Source organism: Microtus oregoni, unplaced genomic scaffold, assembly GCF_018167655.1.
Source record: "Microtus oregoni isolate MIOR12 unplaced genomic scaffold, Mior012 000050F_005, whole genome shotgun sequence".
NCBI classification, from domain to species: domain Eukaryota; kingdom Metazoa; phylum Chordata; class Mammalia; order Rodentia; family Cricetidae; genus Microtus; species Microtus oregoni.
Genome location: NW_024543229.1, coordinates 235693 through 251468, shown reverse-complemented (window position 1 = coordinate 251468; position 15776 = coordinate 235693). Strand labels below are relative to the sequence as shown.

The window sequence follows — 15776 nt, the reverse complement described above, 5'->3', positions numbered from 1 at the left end:
TACTGGTGGGACACACATTTTTCAGGATATACAAAGGGCAATGTCATCTGAGGTGTGCTGAGTACAATAGGGACCCTGTTAGCTAACTTTAAAATGGACCCAGAATATCTGCATCTAGGGACTGAGAGTCATTTAACCATCTGAAGGCCTCTGCTATGATGTCATATTTAAGTGATTTAAAAAAAAACACCCATTATGATTACTCAAATAAAACACTTAAATAATGTATCACGCACTTAGTTAAGTGAAATTAAGTACCATGGCCTTCAAACTGGAGAACATTTTCTGCAAGAAAGCCGTTCACTGGCATTTACCTCTTACCTCCAGAAGGAGAGAGGGTGTTGGGACAGCAGACTGTGGCATCCATGCTACATTCCTAAAGGCAAGTGGAACTTTTTGCTCTGTCATTTCCCATGTCCATCCTCCCCCACTCTTCTATCCCACAAAGCTCATGCCCATTTGAAAACTGAGAATTCTTTTTCTTGTCAATAGGTGAAAGGCAAATTTTCAATTTGTTCAGGTGACTTTGTGAGTTTAAAAAAAAATTGTGAACAAACAGAAATCCCTAACTTTAAAAAAATAGATGCAAAACACTCCTGAAGCATAGGGCTACGCCTCTCTACTTCACTCTGATTGGTATGCTACTTTAACAATTGTATAGGAATGATGCCAACAGGACAGAAAGCAGGGCAGAACTCTGCCGACCTGGGGTTGAGGGGAGGTTCATGTTGCCTAAGAAAAAAGCATACGTGAAGGGAAGATCTCCATCAAGGCTATTAACACTTTGATGGTAGTTAAATTTTAGAGGAACCAAATATTAAACTATATGCCAAGTTTAAAGAGTGCGTGGGCTGGGTACAAGTGGTGAAAAAAGCTAGCTGGCAGACAGCAACCCAAGGTGGGGGGTAGAGAGAGGAAGAAAAGTTTTAAACACCCACCGGAGCCCAGTGACCCATTAATATATGTCCCCACAGCCCTGCCCAGCCCTGGTTCCACTCTTGTCCCAGAAGAGGTAGCTGCAGGGAAGCAAGCGGCCCTGTTTTTAAACACTTGAAATTCTCCCTCGGACCAGCGTTGTGAATTGTGTTTCTTTCTAGTAAAAGCTAATTTTGGCTTCCCTAGCCAAGGTCAAGGAGTAAGGAAGGTAAAGGATCCAGTGGTTTCCGTGGGAGCGAGTGGCGATGGGGCGGGAGGGAGGACTTACCGCAGCCTCTGCGGGCTGCCCCCACAGACACAGGGCCAGCAAGAGCCAGCCGGCGTCCAGGCACACTTCAGGCACTTGCATTCTTCTCTGGCTCCCGCAGCTCCTTCAGCACCCGCACGGAATCCCAGGTCCGTTCGGACCGATTGACATAATCTTGAGGGGTTATTGGGAAGAGAGCTAGAGCTAGGAAGGAGCAGTGAGTGTCCCAGTTATGCTGGTGCACTTGGGTGAAGAGAAAGCTTTTTATAAGAGTGAAGCGATTGAAAAAAAAAAAACAAGAACAAGAAAGAAGAAGCTGTTCTTCCCTCCCCCCTCCCCTCCCCAAAGCCGGTCTCTTGGGAGCACTTTGCCTTCTGTTGGGACTTGCAAACTTTCCGCACTCACGTCCTACAAATCTACTTTCCTCGCTCTCTTCCCTGCACCGCCCCCTCCCAGCCAGCGCTGGGGAATTTGAGTATCACTCCGCCACTGCTTCACACTGCACCAGCAACCTGCGAGGGAGTGACGCTCAGTTATTTGAGGGAGGGAAACTTCAAGATCAGTTGACTGAACACCATAAGTCCAGCCACCAAGATTTCTTATTTGTTCAGTCGCAACTTCTCTCAATGGAACTATTTCCTGATCAGTCCAGCTTTCCCTCTGATTTGAGCTTCAAAGCCACTTCCAAATAGACCTGAGCTGGGACTATTTTCTCTTTAGCGGATGGATTTCAGAGATATGGTACTTTTTATTGTTAATCATTAGAAACATTTTTTTTTTTTTTGCCTCTGCTCCCTGGGCTGCTGGCCTTTGCATTCCAAGTGCTCATGGGACAGAGTTTCTGTATACAAGCAGAAGATTAGAAAATATTAGATATCTATAAATGAAGTAAAAAAATGAACATATATATTTGTAAATCCTTAATGCATGTTATAACACATGTAAGATAAGATGTATTAAGTAGGTTAATAATTTTATAAGGTTTAATATTATCATAGATTAGTTATCTACTTTTATTTATTTATTTTTATTTACATACATTGAGTTCCATAATTAACATTTATTACCTGTACCGAGCTAACATAAACATATGACATATGACAGTCATAGTGTTTCAGGACTATGACAGGTAAATAAATAACATTAGTATAATTCCTTATAATGAGCAACACCTCATTAGAATTGCCTGTAAGAAGCCAATAGTAGCTGAAGTAGATCCCAGATGAAGTAGGCATGAATATTACCTTGATAAATCTTATAGACGTTTTTAAGTATCGAAAGACCAAGAAGATACTTTATGTGGATTCATTGGAATGTCTTTCAGGAATCTGCTTAAGAACTCTTCAGAACATTTCGATTCTCAGTCCCTGGGTTAAACTACATTCTCTCTATATTTTGAATTGTCTTATGAGGACCAATTTATCCTCAGGTTCTAGTTAGTTTAGAGATTTAGACTTAGAACTAAAGAGATTTCTACCCCCGCTTAGTGTACAATCAGTTAGAATAAGAGTTCGTGCATTTGGGTTCCTGGGGCAGATACTTTCAGGTCTATCTGTCTATGTAGTAGTAGCATACTTAATTCTATTCATGCATAAGTCTCTAAAGACCTGCTCATGAAGCTGTGGGACTGTTATGTGTAGAGATGCTTGAACTGAGAAAGACAAGCAGCTTCCCAAGGTGGGGAGATGATTGACAGCAGACAACCCCGCCCCGTTCCCCTCCATTCCTTCCTCCCCGGGCGCATGGAACTATCTCCTGAGTGCTACAAGTTTTAGCGGGCACCGCTGAGTGTGTTTTCCTTCGGAGCACTTTTTTATCTAGCAGCTCTCTTAGTTTTTTCTAAACTAAGCCATTTCGCCCCCTTACACTGTCCTGAATAAGGAACAAACTGCCAAGCATCAACGGAGCCCGTTGAGCCCGCGCCGTGGAGCAGTTTAGCAGTCTCCTGGGACCCAGCTCCGGAGGAGCCACAAGCATGCACCCTGGGTGAGCTGTTGCTGCTCAGAACTTTTACTCCTTTTCAACTTTGGGCTGCATTGCCCCGGCCAGAACTTTACTTGCACTTCTGTCACTGCAAAAAATAAGTGCGAAGAGACATCAAAAGGAAGCTTGGGGCTTGGGGGCGGGTGTTGCTCACTCAGGACCCTGTAGTCCAGAGAGCCCGTGTTTCTCACCCTCCCTCTCCTTTCAGATTGTGGCTGTTCCTGGTTTCCTTATGCCTCACCAAAGAACTGGCAGAAGCGGTAAGGCTTCAAAAGACACCCCCCCTCCCTTTTTTTTTTCCTCTTATGTTTCCGTTGAGGGTAACAGAGGGTTGCACCAAAACAGAGCCTTCAAGGACCCAGAGTTAATAGGGTCCTTGAAGAAGAATAGTAAGCATAGTGTTAGTTTAATGCTTTTGGAACTCAGCAGTCTTCCTGTCTTAAAACCATTGCTATAGGTTTGGGAAATAGGAAATAGAGGTAGATAGTGCAAGATGCACAATTTGTGAAACTCGTCAGGACAACTTCAGATGACTGACCACTGATGCCTTCTTTTGATAGGCAGATCTGCAAAGCTGAAGAAACGTAGTTCTTCCTAACTTTTAAGAACATGGATTGGCACAGAAATTTAAGGGTGGAAAGAAAGCATAAAGGACCGGGACTTGAAAGTGGCAGCAGTCAAATAGGGGTTAAACTTTATGTTTTCTTGTAAGTCTTTTCATGCATCAAAAAGTTGAAATGCTTAGGACAGAAAAGCTTTCTAAAACTTAACCTTTAGTGGGCTGCTTAGATATTATCCATGAACTTACCTAGAGATTCCAGGCAATGGAATTTATGTAGCTATCTGGTCAAGAAAAGTTTAATGTATTCCAGAAAATAGAGAAGTCCTCAACACAATTAGTAGGATAATTTCACAAAGGTGAAATGACTAAATGATCAGAAATGCCAGTTTTCCAGTTAAGCCAATTACTCATGCTGTCCAAATAAAAGTCATTAACTATCGAGTTCTATTTCATCGGTTGGTTTAAAAGAAAAACTATAACAGCTAAAGTAATTTACAACACACACAATAAATAAGAATGCTTGCATTTTTCATCTTGCAAACTGAAATTATATTAAAGGATTTGCTCTTTAAAAAGTTGTAAATACTATTTTAGAGCTGTACTTACTTCGATTCAATAAGATAACTGACACATTTGTGAAAAAAATAGGCACTTTGTCCTGACATGATGTCTTTATGCAAATATCAGTGAGGAGAGATGAGTTTTCCTATAAAGAATATTACCAGAAATAAAATCTAAAATTTTGTGACCCTGTAAGTCAGAATATCAACTTTTAAGTATTTTCTGCTAGTCTTTGTAAGAAGAAATATTGATCTCAGGCTCTTGTACACGTTTTTGTAACCTGGTTCTTCTAGGATATAAGCTTAGTAGTTATGAGTTTCCTTAAGGGTCTATACTACATTTATTGAAAATGCAGCTTTTGATTTCGCTTTGTCCAGCAATCTTGCCACTGGTTAAAACAATGTAGAATACCCCCAGCAAAATGGTATTTTCAGACTTAGAATGATTTGTTGTTTTTAATATGATCACTGTAGATGGACAGGCATTTCCTAGATAGCATATCTTTTCATTTCCTATGATGGAGGATAGTATTTCCAGTCCTTCAAGGCATTGAAGTGGGTCTCTACATCTGGGTTGGACACTTTTGTCTCATTGTTTTACAATGTCACATCAGTTGTCAGTTGCAGTAACAATGGTACAACTGGAATTAGCCTTGGAGTCTACTGACAATACTTACTCTGTTGCCTTAAGACCAGAACTGCTGCATTCAGTCTTCTTTACATGTACAAAGCATCCTTGGTGCTGGAAAGCTGTTTCTAATGACAAAGAGAAAGGGAGGAGAGTCGCAAAATACCTTCCCAGAAGATGCTATTATTGAGGGGATTTTTTTTCTCTTAATGTCCTTGCATTGTGTTCTCTTCATTTAGTCTCAACTAGAATCTAGTCTCTGTATTTGTGCTGGTTTTTTTTTCTGCTTTTTAGATAGTTTGTAGGCATTTGAATTTGCAATACCTTGTTTAAGTGATACTAATGCAAATAACTTAGGAATATATCAGTAGAAACTCTGTTGCATTTCATTACAAGAAAGTTTCTTCATACTGTGAAAATTAAGTTTCCGATAATGGAATATTGGTAAGCAACTAAAGAGAGGGTCATTTAGTTGCCTTTGAGCTTTTCCTTTTTAAGAATTTACAAAGCAGTTCTACACAAAGGAATAGAAAGCTAACTGTTAAAATCCATTAAATTTGTTCTTCAGGTGAAGTATCGGCACGATTTTTCTTAGTGAGACAGACTTTAGGATTGCAGAACACCAGGAATCCTTCAATTAAATGCTTCAGTCCTGAAGGGTCTGGTGGAGATTAGACATAATGCGCAGAAATTTAAATAAACATAGGACCCTGCATATTTTCCCTACAGTGCTGCTCATTATGTTCCTTAATGGAGACTGCTTAATAGTGAAATATCTTCATAGGAAACACTAGAAACACAAACCGCATCCTAGAAATCATGTCTAGTATATAAAATATAGCCTAAAAGTCTACGTTTTTATTTCATTCTGCCTGTATTCAAGTGTGATTTCATGGAAGTCTCCAATATACCCAAGCTGACATAAAGTAAAAAGACTAATAGGACACATATTTGGGTGGGGAGGAGAATAAAGGATAAAAACATGTTTGTCATCCATATTCAAGTAAAGACCTGATTGTAATACTAGCCCCTTTTTTCCCCAAAAGTGTAAGCATACCCAGGTTGCTTCTTCATATTGCCACTGGCCCAGTCATTACAGCAGCCAGTAAAGTATGACTGTTGTTTTAATGGAGTTCAGGAGCCATTGGCAATTGATGGCTGCTGGAGGAAGTGTCAGTTTTCTTCGGGACCTGTCCCCTGGTAGGTTTTTCATGCTTCAGTAGCCCTACAGTCATGCACTGGCAGTACTAAGTGGACTCAGCAGGTTAAGAAAAAGTCGACTAAGCTGGAAGGGTGAAGTGGCCATGGAGTAGGAGAAGAGAGTAAGAAAGGAAGAAATGGGCGGTGGATTTGATAAAAAAAAAATATTGTGAACAAGCATGAAATTATCAAAAAGTAAGTTAATGTATATTTTTAAAAGAAAGAAATCAACAAACTTCCTTCCCATTTTATTAAGTATCTGTCTTTTCTTTTTCTTTTAAAAAGAATCCACACAATATAGTCTACCCCCTCCACTCCCCACCACCTTAGCCACCCAACTTCATGCTCTTTCTCTCCATCTCTTTCTCTAAAAATATCAAAACAAAAAGACATAAAGGACCTAAATAAAACAAAACAAAAATACACTCACAAAAATGTGGAGTCCATTTTATGTCAACCACACTCCAGGGCAGGCTTCTACCTACAGTTTTTCTATAACAAACATTGAACTCTCCTGTATTTGAAAAGCAAACCAAAAGCCAAAAGCAAAAGCAAACCCAGAAATGTAAAAATACAAAATTTAGTTTTCTTCGGTAGATCTAACCTTTTCAATACAATTGATACCAATTTCTTTCTTATTTTCTTCTCTTTTTTGACACTGTATTGTATTACAGCCCAGCTGAGTCGGCTCCTCTACAATTGCTGGGTTTCACCTATTAATGTCTGCTTAACTGCCAAGTCCAATGATTTCCTCCCAGTATCCATTGTGTCTTTCCCATATTCTAATGCTCCTCAAATCCTCTTTCTGATCTTCAGAATACTGTGGCCATTAACTAATGCTTCTCTGATAGTTTAACATATTATTCATTCAATGGATATTTATTGAGAGACCTCTACGTTGGAAGGATGTGTTACACCCTAATATTCCAGTGATGAACAAGTCAGGCATAATCTTTAGTAGAGAACTTACAATCTTGAGAGTTTCATGTTCCAAAATTGTGACTTTTCTCAGCATTTCATACTTAGCCACATTTTTTGCCTTAGTAACTTAAACTATGTCTCTGTATTTTGATGACAATCAAATTTAAATCTCAGTGATGCTATCTTTTTTGAGCTCCAACCCTTTATTTCCAACTTCCTACTAAGCCTTGTCTCTAAAGCACTCAAAACAGTGCCTGGAGGTTAGTATAAGCACTTGACTAAAGCCAGCTATTACTCTGTTTTGCCCCAAACACAGCATATCAAAAGATAAAATTGTTTTTTAGTCATTCTCATTGACATTTCAATGTAACTACTACCTTTTTTCCACTTTCTTCACCATCCATGCAGTTTCAGGAACAAACTATAGAATCAATCACCAACCTCATTGTCCATATCATCAATGACGTCTCCTAATTTTATCAAAAATCCCTAGACTGGTTTTCTCAGCCACACTCCATTGATTGTAGAACTCATCATGCATCTACAGTGTCTGAACTGGCTTTCCTATGTGATTAGTGCATGACCTTCTAGTGGATATGCAAGTCTACTCCCCATAGCCTTCAGAAATTGTCTTTTCCTTGTATTTCTTAAAAGTTACTATTGACAAATCCAACATTGGTTGCTTTAATGGCAAAAAAAGAGAGAGACAACAAAAAACCCCCTGGGGTCAGTGAGATAAGTTAAGTGAGTAAATTCACCAGCACTTCAAGCCTTAGGACTTGAGTTTGATCCCCAGAACACATGTAAGATGGAGAGAACCAACTTTACAAAATTGTCCTCTGGGATCCACATGTGTGTATCCTTCCCCTCACACATCTCACACGACACCCCCACACACACATCAATAAAATAGTAATATTTTTTAAAACTCCGTTCAATGGTGTAATATCTAAGAGAAAATAGAATCATGATTTTGCCTCTACCCATAGTTCCTAGTTGTGTGACTGAATTTACCTGCCTTAGACTTATTTTCTCATCATCAGAAAAGGAAATGACACCTCCCTCCTTAGGTATTACTGTGCTTTGCAAAGTTAAATCAGGCAATGTGAACATACTGTGTACAAAGTAAGTCTTAAATCCCCCAGCCCACCTCTGACAATTGTCCTCTATTGTAATTTCAAAAGAATCCCCCAATTTTGGCAAATGATACATAAGAAGATGTGCAAAAGAGATATCAAAAGATTCATTTCTAGAATCTATCTGCTGCAATGGTCATGCTTTAATGTTGTCCTCCTCATTGTCTTTTCCACATCTTCAGCAGTAACAAAGATCTTGCAGTGTTTCAAGTTTACAAAGCATTCTCCCATTACATAAACAGCTCTAGGCTATCCTGTGAGATAAAATAGAACAAGTGTTCTCCTGGGGGGGTGGGGGTATCTAAGATTTATCTAAACTCACAGAACTAAGAAAAGGCACAACAGTGGCTGTCTCCAATTGAGGCTTTTTACCATCTCTTATCTGGAGTCTCTGCAAACAAACTGAACTGTTCTGGCATCAGTGCTCAGCTGCTGCCCCACCCCCTTTGCTGATAGATAGCCTTCTTCTCCAAAAGCCACAGTGCTTATTCTAAAATAAACAGGACCATGGCGCCCCTTAGTACCATTCAACACGCTCTCCTCTCCTGATGTCCCATGGAACTCGTTTGGATCACAGTTGTCCTTCTGATGTTGCCTCAATATAACAAGTGTCTTCCCTTTACTTTTTCTTATCATACTTTTTCTTATCATACTGTCTTTGTGTGGCTGTGTTCTTATCCCCTTAAATCCCAGTTTAGGAATTGATTTTTCTTTAATTTTGCCTTCTCTGTTCCTTATGGCAGCTGCTGTTTGTTCTTTTGCCCTTCTGTCAGTTTAAATTTGTTTAGAACCTACTGAGTGCTAGACAGTCTGGTTGACAATGGAAAGGAAAATGTCAACTCCTAACCCTGTGTGATTACATTTTGAAAATGAAGTTAGAGGAATCCTAAAAACATTAGTTTAAGGCCTGTATGTACTCTGTCTTGTTTATCTATGTGAGTTTCTGCGTTGTAATTGGCATTGAAGTTATTGCTGGGTATTCCCTGTGGAGTCAATCACAGTGGGGAGCCTTTATTCACAGAGGACTCACTCCTGCAAAACATCACATCACCACCCCCCCACCCCCCCACCCCCAGATCTACAAAGTTCAGGCAAACTGAAGCCATCCTGGCAGGGGCAAAGATATCCTAAAGAGGGACATTTGTTAGTCTCCCCTTTGATTATCAGTCTCTTAAAACAATGAACTCCAAGGAAATGGAATTTCCTCAATAATCTCATACTGGGAGAAGAAAAAGAATGGATGAATGAAGCCTGAGGCCAGCCTGAAAAGGAAGTTGTCTCCCAGGAAGAGATTTCACACACTTCTGACAATTTATCAGATCACCTTGCAGGACAGGCTGGAGCCTACAGGATGGAGGGTCACTGCTAAGTAGGATTCCAACTGGACCAGCAGTGCTGAATTGAGCAAACCTCTTGCTCATGCCAAGACCTTGGTGTCAGGTCCAAAGGAACTCCATTAAATGCAAGCTGCAAAGGCCTGAGGAAGGGATTGGTATGAGAAATGAAAAATGCTTCAATTTCTTTCCCTCTTGCTTTGCTACTGTTATATTCGGACTTCAAAAGTCCAAAGTTTGAAGATATTAATCCATGGAGTCTCCTTTGGATCTGACACTTGGAAGATGGACTTGGGAGACATTGGTCTTTGTTCCTCTTCCCTAAGTGACCACGCCACATTTAACAAACCTCCTTTTCTTGTTTTTACTATTACTTTAATATTATGTTGGTGGCAGCTGGCTATACCAATCTTGTTGAAACTGCCAAATACCAGCCTTTGAACCAAAAGACTCCCAGTAACAAAGCCTTGCACCTCTTCTCAAGCTCCTTATGGGTTCTGTATGCAGCTCTGCCAATTCTTTTCAGGATTTTAATTCTTTGTAGAATGATTCATAACAAAGAGCTTTGTGTTTAGAGACAAATACACCTACATTCAAATGCAGACGCCATTATAATCTATTGTCTTTGGAGAATTATAAAATTCATTCCTTTTTTTTTAAATGACTATTTCTGTTATTCTTTTCCACTCACTAAATTGCCACTCTCCTACAGATATTTGGTGAAGCCATTTTGGGAACAGTTTAGAGAAAATTGCTTGATTATTGTTAAGTATGTTTTGCAAGCTTCCTGTGGGAGAAAAGGAGTCCGGATTGTTATTAAACTTGTTCCAGATTATCCCAACATGCTTCACCTCTCTGGCCTTACCTTTGTGACCTCCTATGGAGATCTTAGTCTCCACCAAAGAGTCTTTCTAAAGGCTCCTCTCTGAGCTTCTTTGAAGTCCTAGTCCTTTTGTTTGCCATCAATGGGGCTAGTTTGGCATTATCATTCAATCTGGTTTGCTTGTGTTCATGGAGAGCCTGTGTCTCCAAATGTCTCTGACCATGAAACATACATTTTCTTCACAGATGCTAGGCTTTCCTGGAATATATTGGGGTGGGTCTTTTGTAGGTCAAACTGATCTTCAAAAGACAAATTTTTTCCTTGAGGGAACAAACATTAAGTGATACATTTTTGGACCTGTTAAGCATTTAAGTGACAATTTTCCTCTCCTGGAGGGAAGAAGTTAACAGAGAAGAATCCAGAATGTCTGTTGTCTCCCAGTTCTGCTTGTGAATATAGCAGTTCCCTTAAAGTCAGGGATACAGTGCAGAGTCATAGTTCCCAGAAACCATGATCAAACTGCATAGACACCTTCTAGTACCTAGCTTGAGATGGCCAGAGTGTTCTTATGGATAATAACGTCAATATTATCAAAGGAAAAGACGTAATTTGTTAGAATATTTGTCAAATTCTACAGCCATATATACCCTTTCTTCCAGGCAAAATCTTATAAAAATCCCCCAAAATACAAACACGAGAAAAATAAGTATTTTGTTTATAAGTCACTTAGAAGAAAAAAAATGCAAAAAAAACCCCAAAACGTCTGAATGTGAACCATAGATGTCCACAGCATCTCTGTTTTATTTTGGTTATATAATGTTGAGAAAACTCTGATGCACTCTAATAATGCATCTCATCAGATAAAGGCTGTTTGGATTCATACTTTGCATTACAATCTTAAGGTATTCCTGAGTTAAACAGAAACCTATATGTCCCAGTCAATAGCCACACAATTCTCAGTCTTTCTGTCTCTAACTCTCTCATACACAAACATACACACGCAAGTACAAATTAACTTTCCAGCATATACTAACATGATCAGTGCTATTTCCCAATGTTTAAATAAATGGAACCTAAGGCATTTGCATAGTATATGCTTTGTTTCGCAGGTTTTTTTTTTTTTAAGTTTCAAATAGATTTGTAGGGAAATTAAAGTCTGATGTTGTAGGATTCTTGAAATACCTCCTCGACCCTCATTAAAATTCACAGGACAGAATGAAATACTGTAGAAGATTGAAAGGGGAGGAGGCCAGTGTACATTGTAGTTACTGAAGGTTCTCACCGAGATGGCAAACATTTCTTTTTTTTTTTTTTTTTTTTTTAAAACTTTATTTAACTTCATTTCATGCACATTGGTATAACGATGTCAGATTCTCTTGAACTGGAGCTACAGACAGCTGTGAGCTGCCATGTGGGTGCTGGGAATTGAACCCGGGTCCTCTGGAGGAGCAGTCAGTGCTCTTAACCACTGAGCCATCTCTTCAGCCCCCAAACATTTCTTCATTGCGTGTTCCGTAGAGATTTTCTGGTTGATCCCAGACTTCAAGTTTTCTTCTCTAGATCTCTATAAATATAGTTGTCTTTTCCTGGATTTACATTTTACTTTTAAATTAAAAGTGTAGCTATATTGGACAGCCCTATTAAAGTATAGTGGAAGAATCAGTGTCTACTATAGGTAACAGATGTGGGAGAGATGGATGATTTTCTCTCTAATGATTCCTCATTTTCAGCCAGTATATATAGCAGTGTGAAAGTGAATTTTTAAATGTAAATCATAGTACCTCAGAGTCAATTGAGTGCAACTCCCTTCTGCATATTAAAAGATTCATATACATACACTTATTGTTAAGTTTAGTAATGCTCACCCTTTAATCTGAGAGAGTGTGTGTTTATTTGAAGTCTTTTATCTCTACAAAATTTGAAATATTTTTGTAATTTTTTGATTGTTTAAAAAGTTTTTGAAGATGATCTAATATGCACAACACTAAAATGGTAAAATGACAATTTAAATAGATTTTGCTTTCACCATTATAAAGTAAATTAACAGCATGACACCACATCATTCCCAAACAATATGCATTTCTTATAAACAAAGACATTCTGCTGCATAGCTATTTTGCCATTTAACCAATTATTACCATATATTTTAGCCCACAGAAATTGTGGTGATCTCCTATAATTCCAGATAAAAGGATTCCCTGGGGAAAGCTGGTTAGTTAAAGTAGCCGGAGTAGGTGAGTCCTGGAGTCAATGAGAAACTGTCTAAATAAAGTGAAAACTGAAAAAGAAAAACACACTCGGTGTTAGCTTCAGGCCTCCACATGCACTTATACATCTGTGCTCACACACAGGTGAGCATGCATACATACACACATGAAATGACATAAAACTACACAATGGAGTGTGGATGTTCTCGTTAACCATTCATCTGCTATTGGGCACCCAAAGTAGTTCTGTATCTTGACTATTGCGATCAGTGCTGCAATAAATATGGTTATGCCTGCTGAACACTTATTTCTTCACCTTCAACAATAGTCTCTTTCCATCTTTTTTTTTTTTTATCCCTTCTTGCTGGTCCTCAGTCTCTATGTGGAAAAACATAAAAGCTAGCTCATCTAGTTGGGAGGATTAGCTAGAGTGTTCCTAATATCCCTGATCACTCAGTAAACTTTAGCTGCCATAGGCCATGAATTGTCATGTCCCTGGGCTGGAACTCATCGTTTTCTAATCACCTCTATAACATGCTTCTAGTCGACAGAGATCTTGTCAAGAGCACAGCGAACAGTTACTGCCACAACTTTCTGCGGTTCCCTTCATTAGCCTAATAATAGCCCTATATCCAATAATAGACCTGGTTAGGGCAGGATTTTGTGGTCCTCTGAGTCTTAGGAAGAAATTAACTGAGGTAAAGTTTAGTTAAATTGTGTTGGTGAGAGAGAGAGAGAGAGAGAGAGAGAGAGAGAGAGAGAGAGAGAGAGAGAGAGAGAGAGAGAGTAATTTCATCCTCCAGTTTATAACACTATTCTTAGCCTGATTACCTTAAAGCTCTGGGGGAGGGATAAAAAAAAGACACTTCCTCTTCCCTTGTTTGTCCAGCTTTTTTCACATTCTGCTGCTAAAGAGACTGACAAGTGAAGGTGCCAGGTCTATTAGAAAGAATACCTGCTTGCTTCATACTGGCCTGGGGCCGCTTATTCTGGATGGAGCTATTGAGGAGCCATATGACTTTCAGTTGCTATTTACTTGGAAGAGAATGAGAGGAAGGATTTATATCAAGTTACCAGTCCCTTCCCTGAGCCTGTCCTGTCCTGCCTGAGCTGTCCTCTTTATATTTTTTTCATGTCCACTATTAACTGCCAGTAGCAGCGACATACTTCCGCCTTAGATTCATAACAGAGTCTTAGAACATTTGAAAGCTCAAGCCTTCGAGAAGTACCAAGGCTCTTATGGAAGTTCATGTGCCCAGAGAGAAACAGCCAATCTATGAGATTCCTTACCCTCATAATTGCTATCCCTTCACCTAGGATAGGATACATTACACTACACAGCAAACCACTCTCCATAGTATAGTTGTGTGAAACAACCAAGGATCATTTCTGGTTTGTTCGTACAGCCTGAGCATCATGGTCACTGGGAAGACAGTACCTGTTCCTCAGTTTAGGACCCAACTGGAGCAGTCATAATCTGGCATACTGCTTGTTGTGGCAAGACAAAGGGAGATCTTTTACTGTGTTACTAATTAAGTATCATTTATAGCTGGGATGTGTATCACTTTTTCTCATATGTATTGATCAGTCATGATGGGGATCAAGAAATAAAGTCCTAGCATGTGTCTTGAAGATGGAGTAATGGAAATATCCAGGGAACAGCACTAATGGCCTTCCCACATTGGTGTTTAATTTACCCCGTAGAAAGATCACTGATCTCCCTGGAAACATTTTTTCTGGGTCCTTGCCTCTGCAGAAGTCAAATAATTTTATCTATTTGATAACTTTTGTGTATACTGCAGATTTTGCTATTTAGGGCGGTATTTTTTGTCTGTTTTTTTTTTTTTTTCTCGACTTGAATTCCTTCTACCATTTGGTGTCCTGGCTCCTGTGCCTCCCAATGATAAATTGCTTAGAAAATTCAGTGTCAAGGAAGTAGGCTCCCTTTGACCCTCACCTCCCTCCTTCTGTTTACTGCTGTGGTAAAGGAATAACTATTATTCTGTGATCCTTTGGCCATAAAGATAGGATTAAATGATTTGCCCAAAGGTATGTAACTAATTGGTCCTGCAGTAGAGGAATCTGAACTGGAACTCAAGATTTCTGACTCATTGTCTGTTTACCTTTTATTGTGCCAGGTCCTCCTATAGAGAAAGTTGTCTAACTTGTTGTGATTTACTCCCAGACAAGTGGCAGCAACAGAATCTGGCCCTTTAATCCTGAACAGAAGAAAATTTACATCTGAATGTCTCCTTTTAAGTATTTTGATGAATTCCATGTCATAAAATCAGATTCCCAGAATTCCTATGTCAATAAACCTGTGCTCTTTCTTGAAGCAAACAAATAACTGGCCTCATGTGGATCAGCCATAGGACCCAGACTTTTTTTTTTCTTTTTTTTTAAATTTTTTTTTAATTAATTTATTTATTATGTGTACAACATTCTGCTTCCCACACACCAGAAGAGGGCGCCAGATCTCATTACAGATGGTTGTGAGCCATCATGTGGTTGCTGGGAATTGAACTCAGGTCCTCTGGAAGAGCAGTCAGTGCTATTAACCTCTGAGCCATCTCTTCAGCCCAGACTTTTACTAAGACTAAAACAAGAATCCATACAGCCCTTCCTGCATTTCCTTTGAAAACAAGTCATTGGCATATGGCATTATTCTAGGTTAGTTTCTTACTACTATTTAGGATGTCAAATAATGATCAGGAGTAAAAATTGTAAATAGAGTCAGTAAACTTTTGAAAGCATTATATAAACATCATTGTACTGTCATCCTGTCTCTATTTGGAGTCATGCTTATGTGACATCATAAAGTTCTTCAAAGATGCTGCTTACCTTAAGCAATTTGTCTCTTGATCATGGCTTAAGAAAAGGGCCCAGCTTATAGACTTTTGCTATAAATTATAGATGATAAAGGAGATGTCTCTACTGTAAAGACATGTTTTTATACACAGTAACAGTATTCTTATGAGAGCATGTGACAAGGGTGGTCTAGGATATCTGAAGGAACAGTTTGAGAAACCACAGTCCAAAATCTAATATCTAGGATATTTCAGAATCTAAATTATTTTGTGTGGCAGCATGAACCAATGAGTAGAAAATTCTAAACCACGAAACTTGGTTTCATATATAAAATTAAAAAAAATTTTTTTTTAAATTGCCTTCAGGTTATGAGTATAAGGTGTATATGAATAATACATGAGTTTGATGTTTAGACTTGAGTGCCATCCGAA

At 39.0% G+C, this 15776-nt stretch overlaps 1 protein-coding gene and 1 long non-coding RNA gene across 3 annotated transcripts in view; one reads left to right on the top strand and one right to left on the bottom strand.

Moving 5' to 3' along the window:
* Positions 1-1438, bottom strand: part of Col4a5 (collagen type IV alpha 5 chain) — a 195768-nt gene extending 194330 nt beyond the window's left edge. For both annotated transcript variants that reach the window (XM_041636781.1, XM_041636782.1), the window contains exon 1: positions 1205-1438. In XM_041636781.1, coding sequence (XP_041492715.1) covers positions 1205-1285 — 81 coding nt within the window. In that variant the 5' untranslated portion in view covers positions 1286-1438. The remainder of the gene's footprint in view (positions 1-1204) is intronic.
* A 1717-nt stretch (positions 1439-3155) lies between these two features.
* LOC121436874 overlaps positions 3156-15776 on the top strand; it is a 137934-nt gene continuing 125313 nt past the window's right edge. The window contains exons 1-2 of the long non-coding RNA XR_005972844.1: positions 3156-3169; positions 3375-3426. This is a non-coding gene — a long non-coding RNA (uncharacterized LOC121436874). The remainder of the gene's footprint in view (positions 3170-3374; positions 3427-15776) is intronic.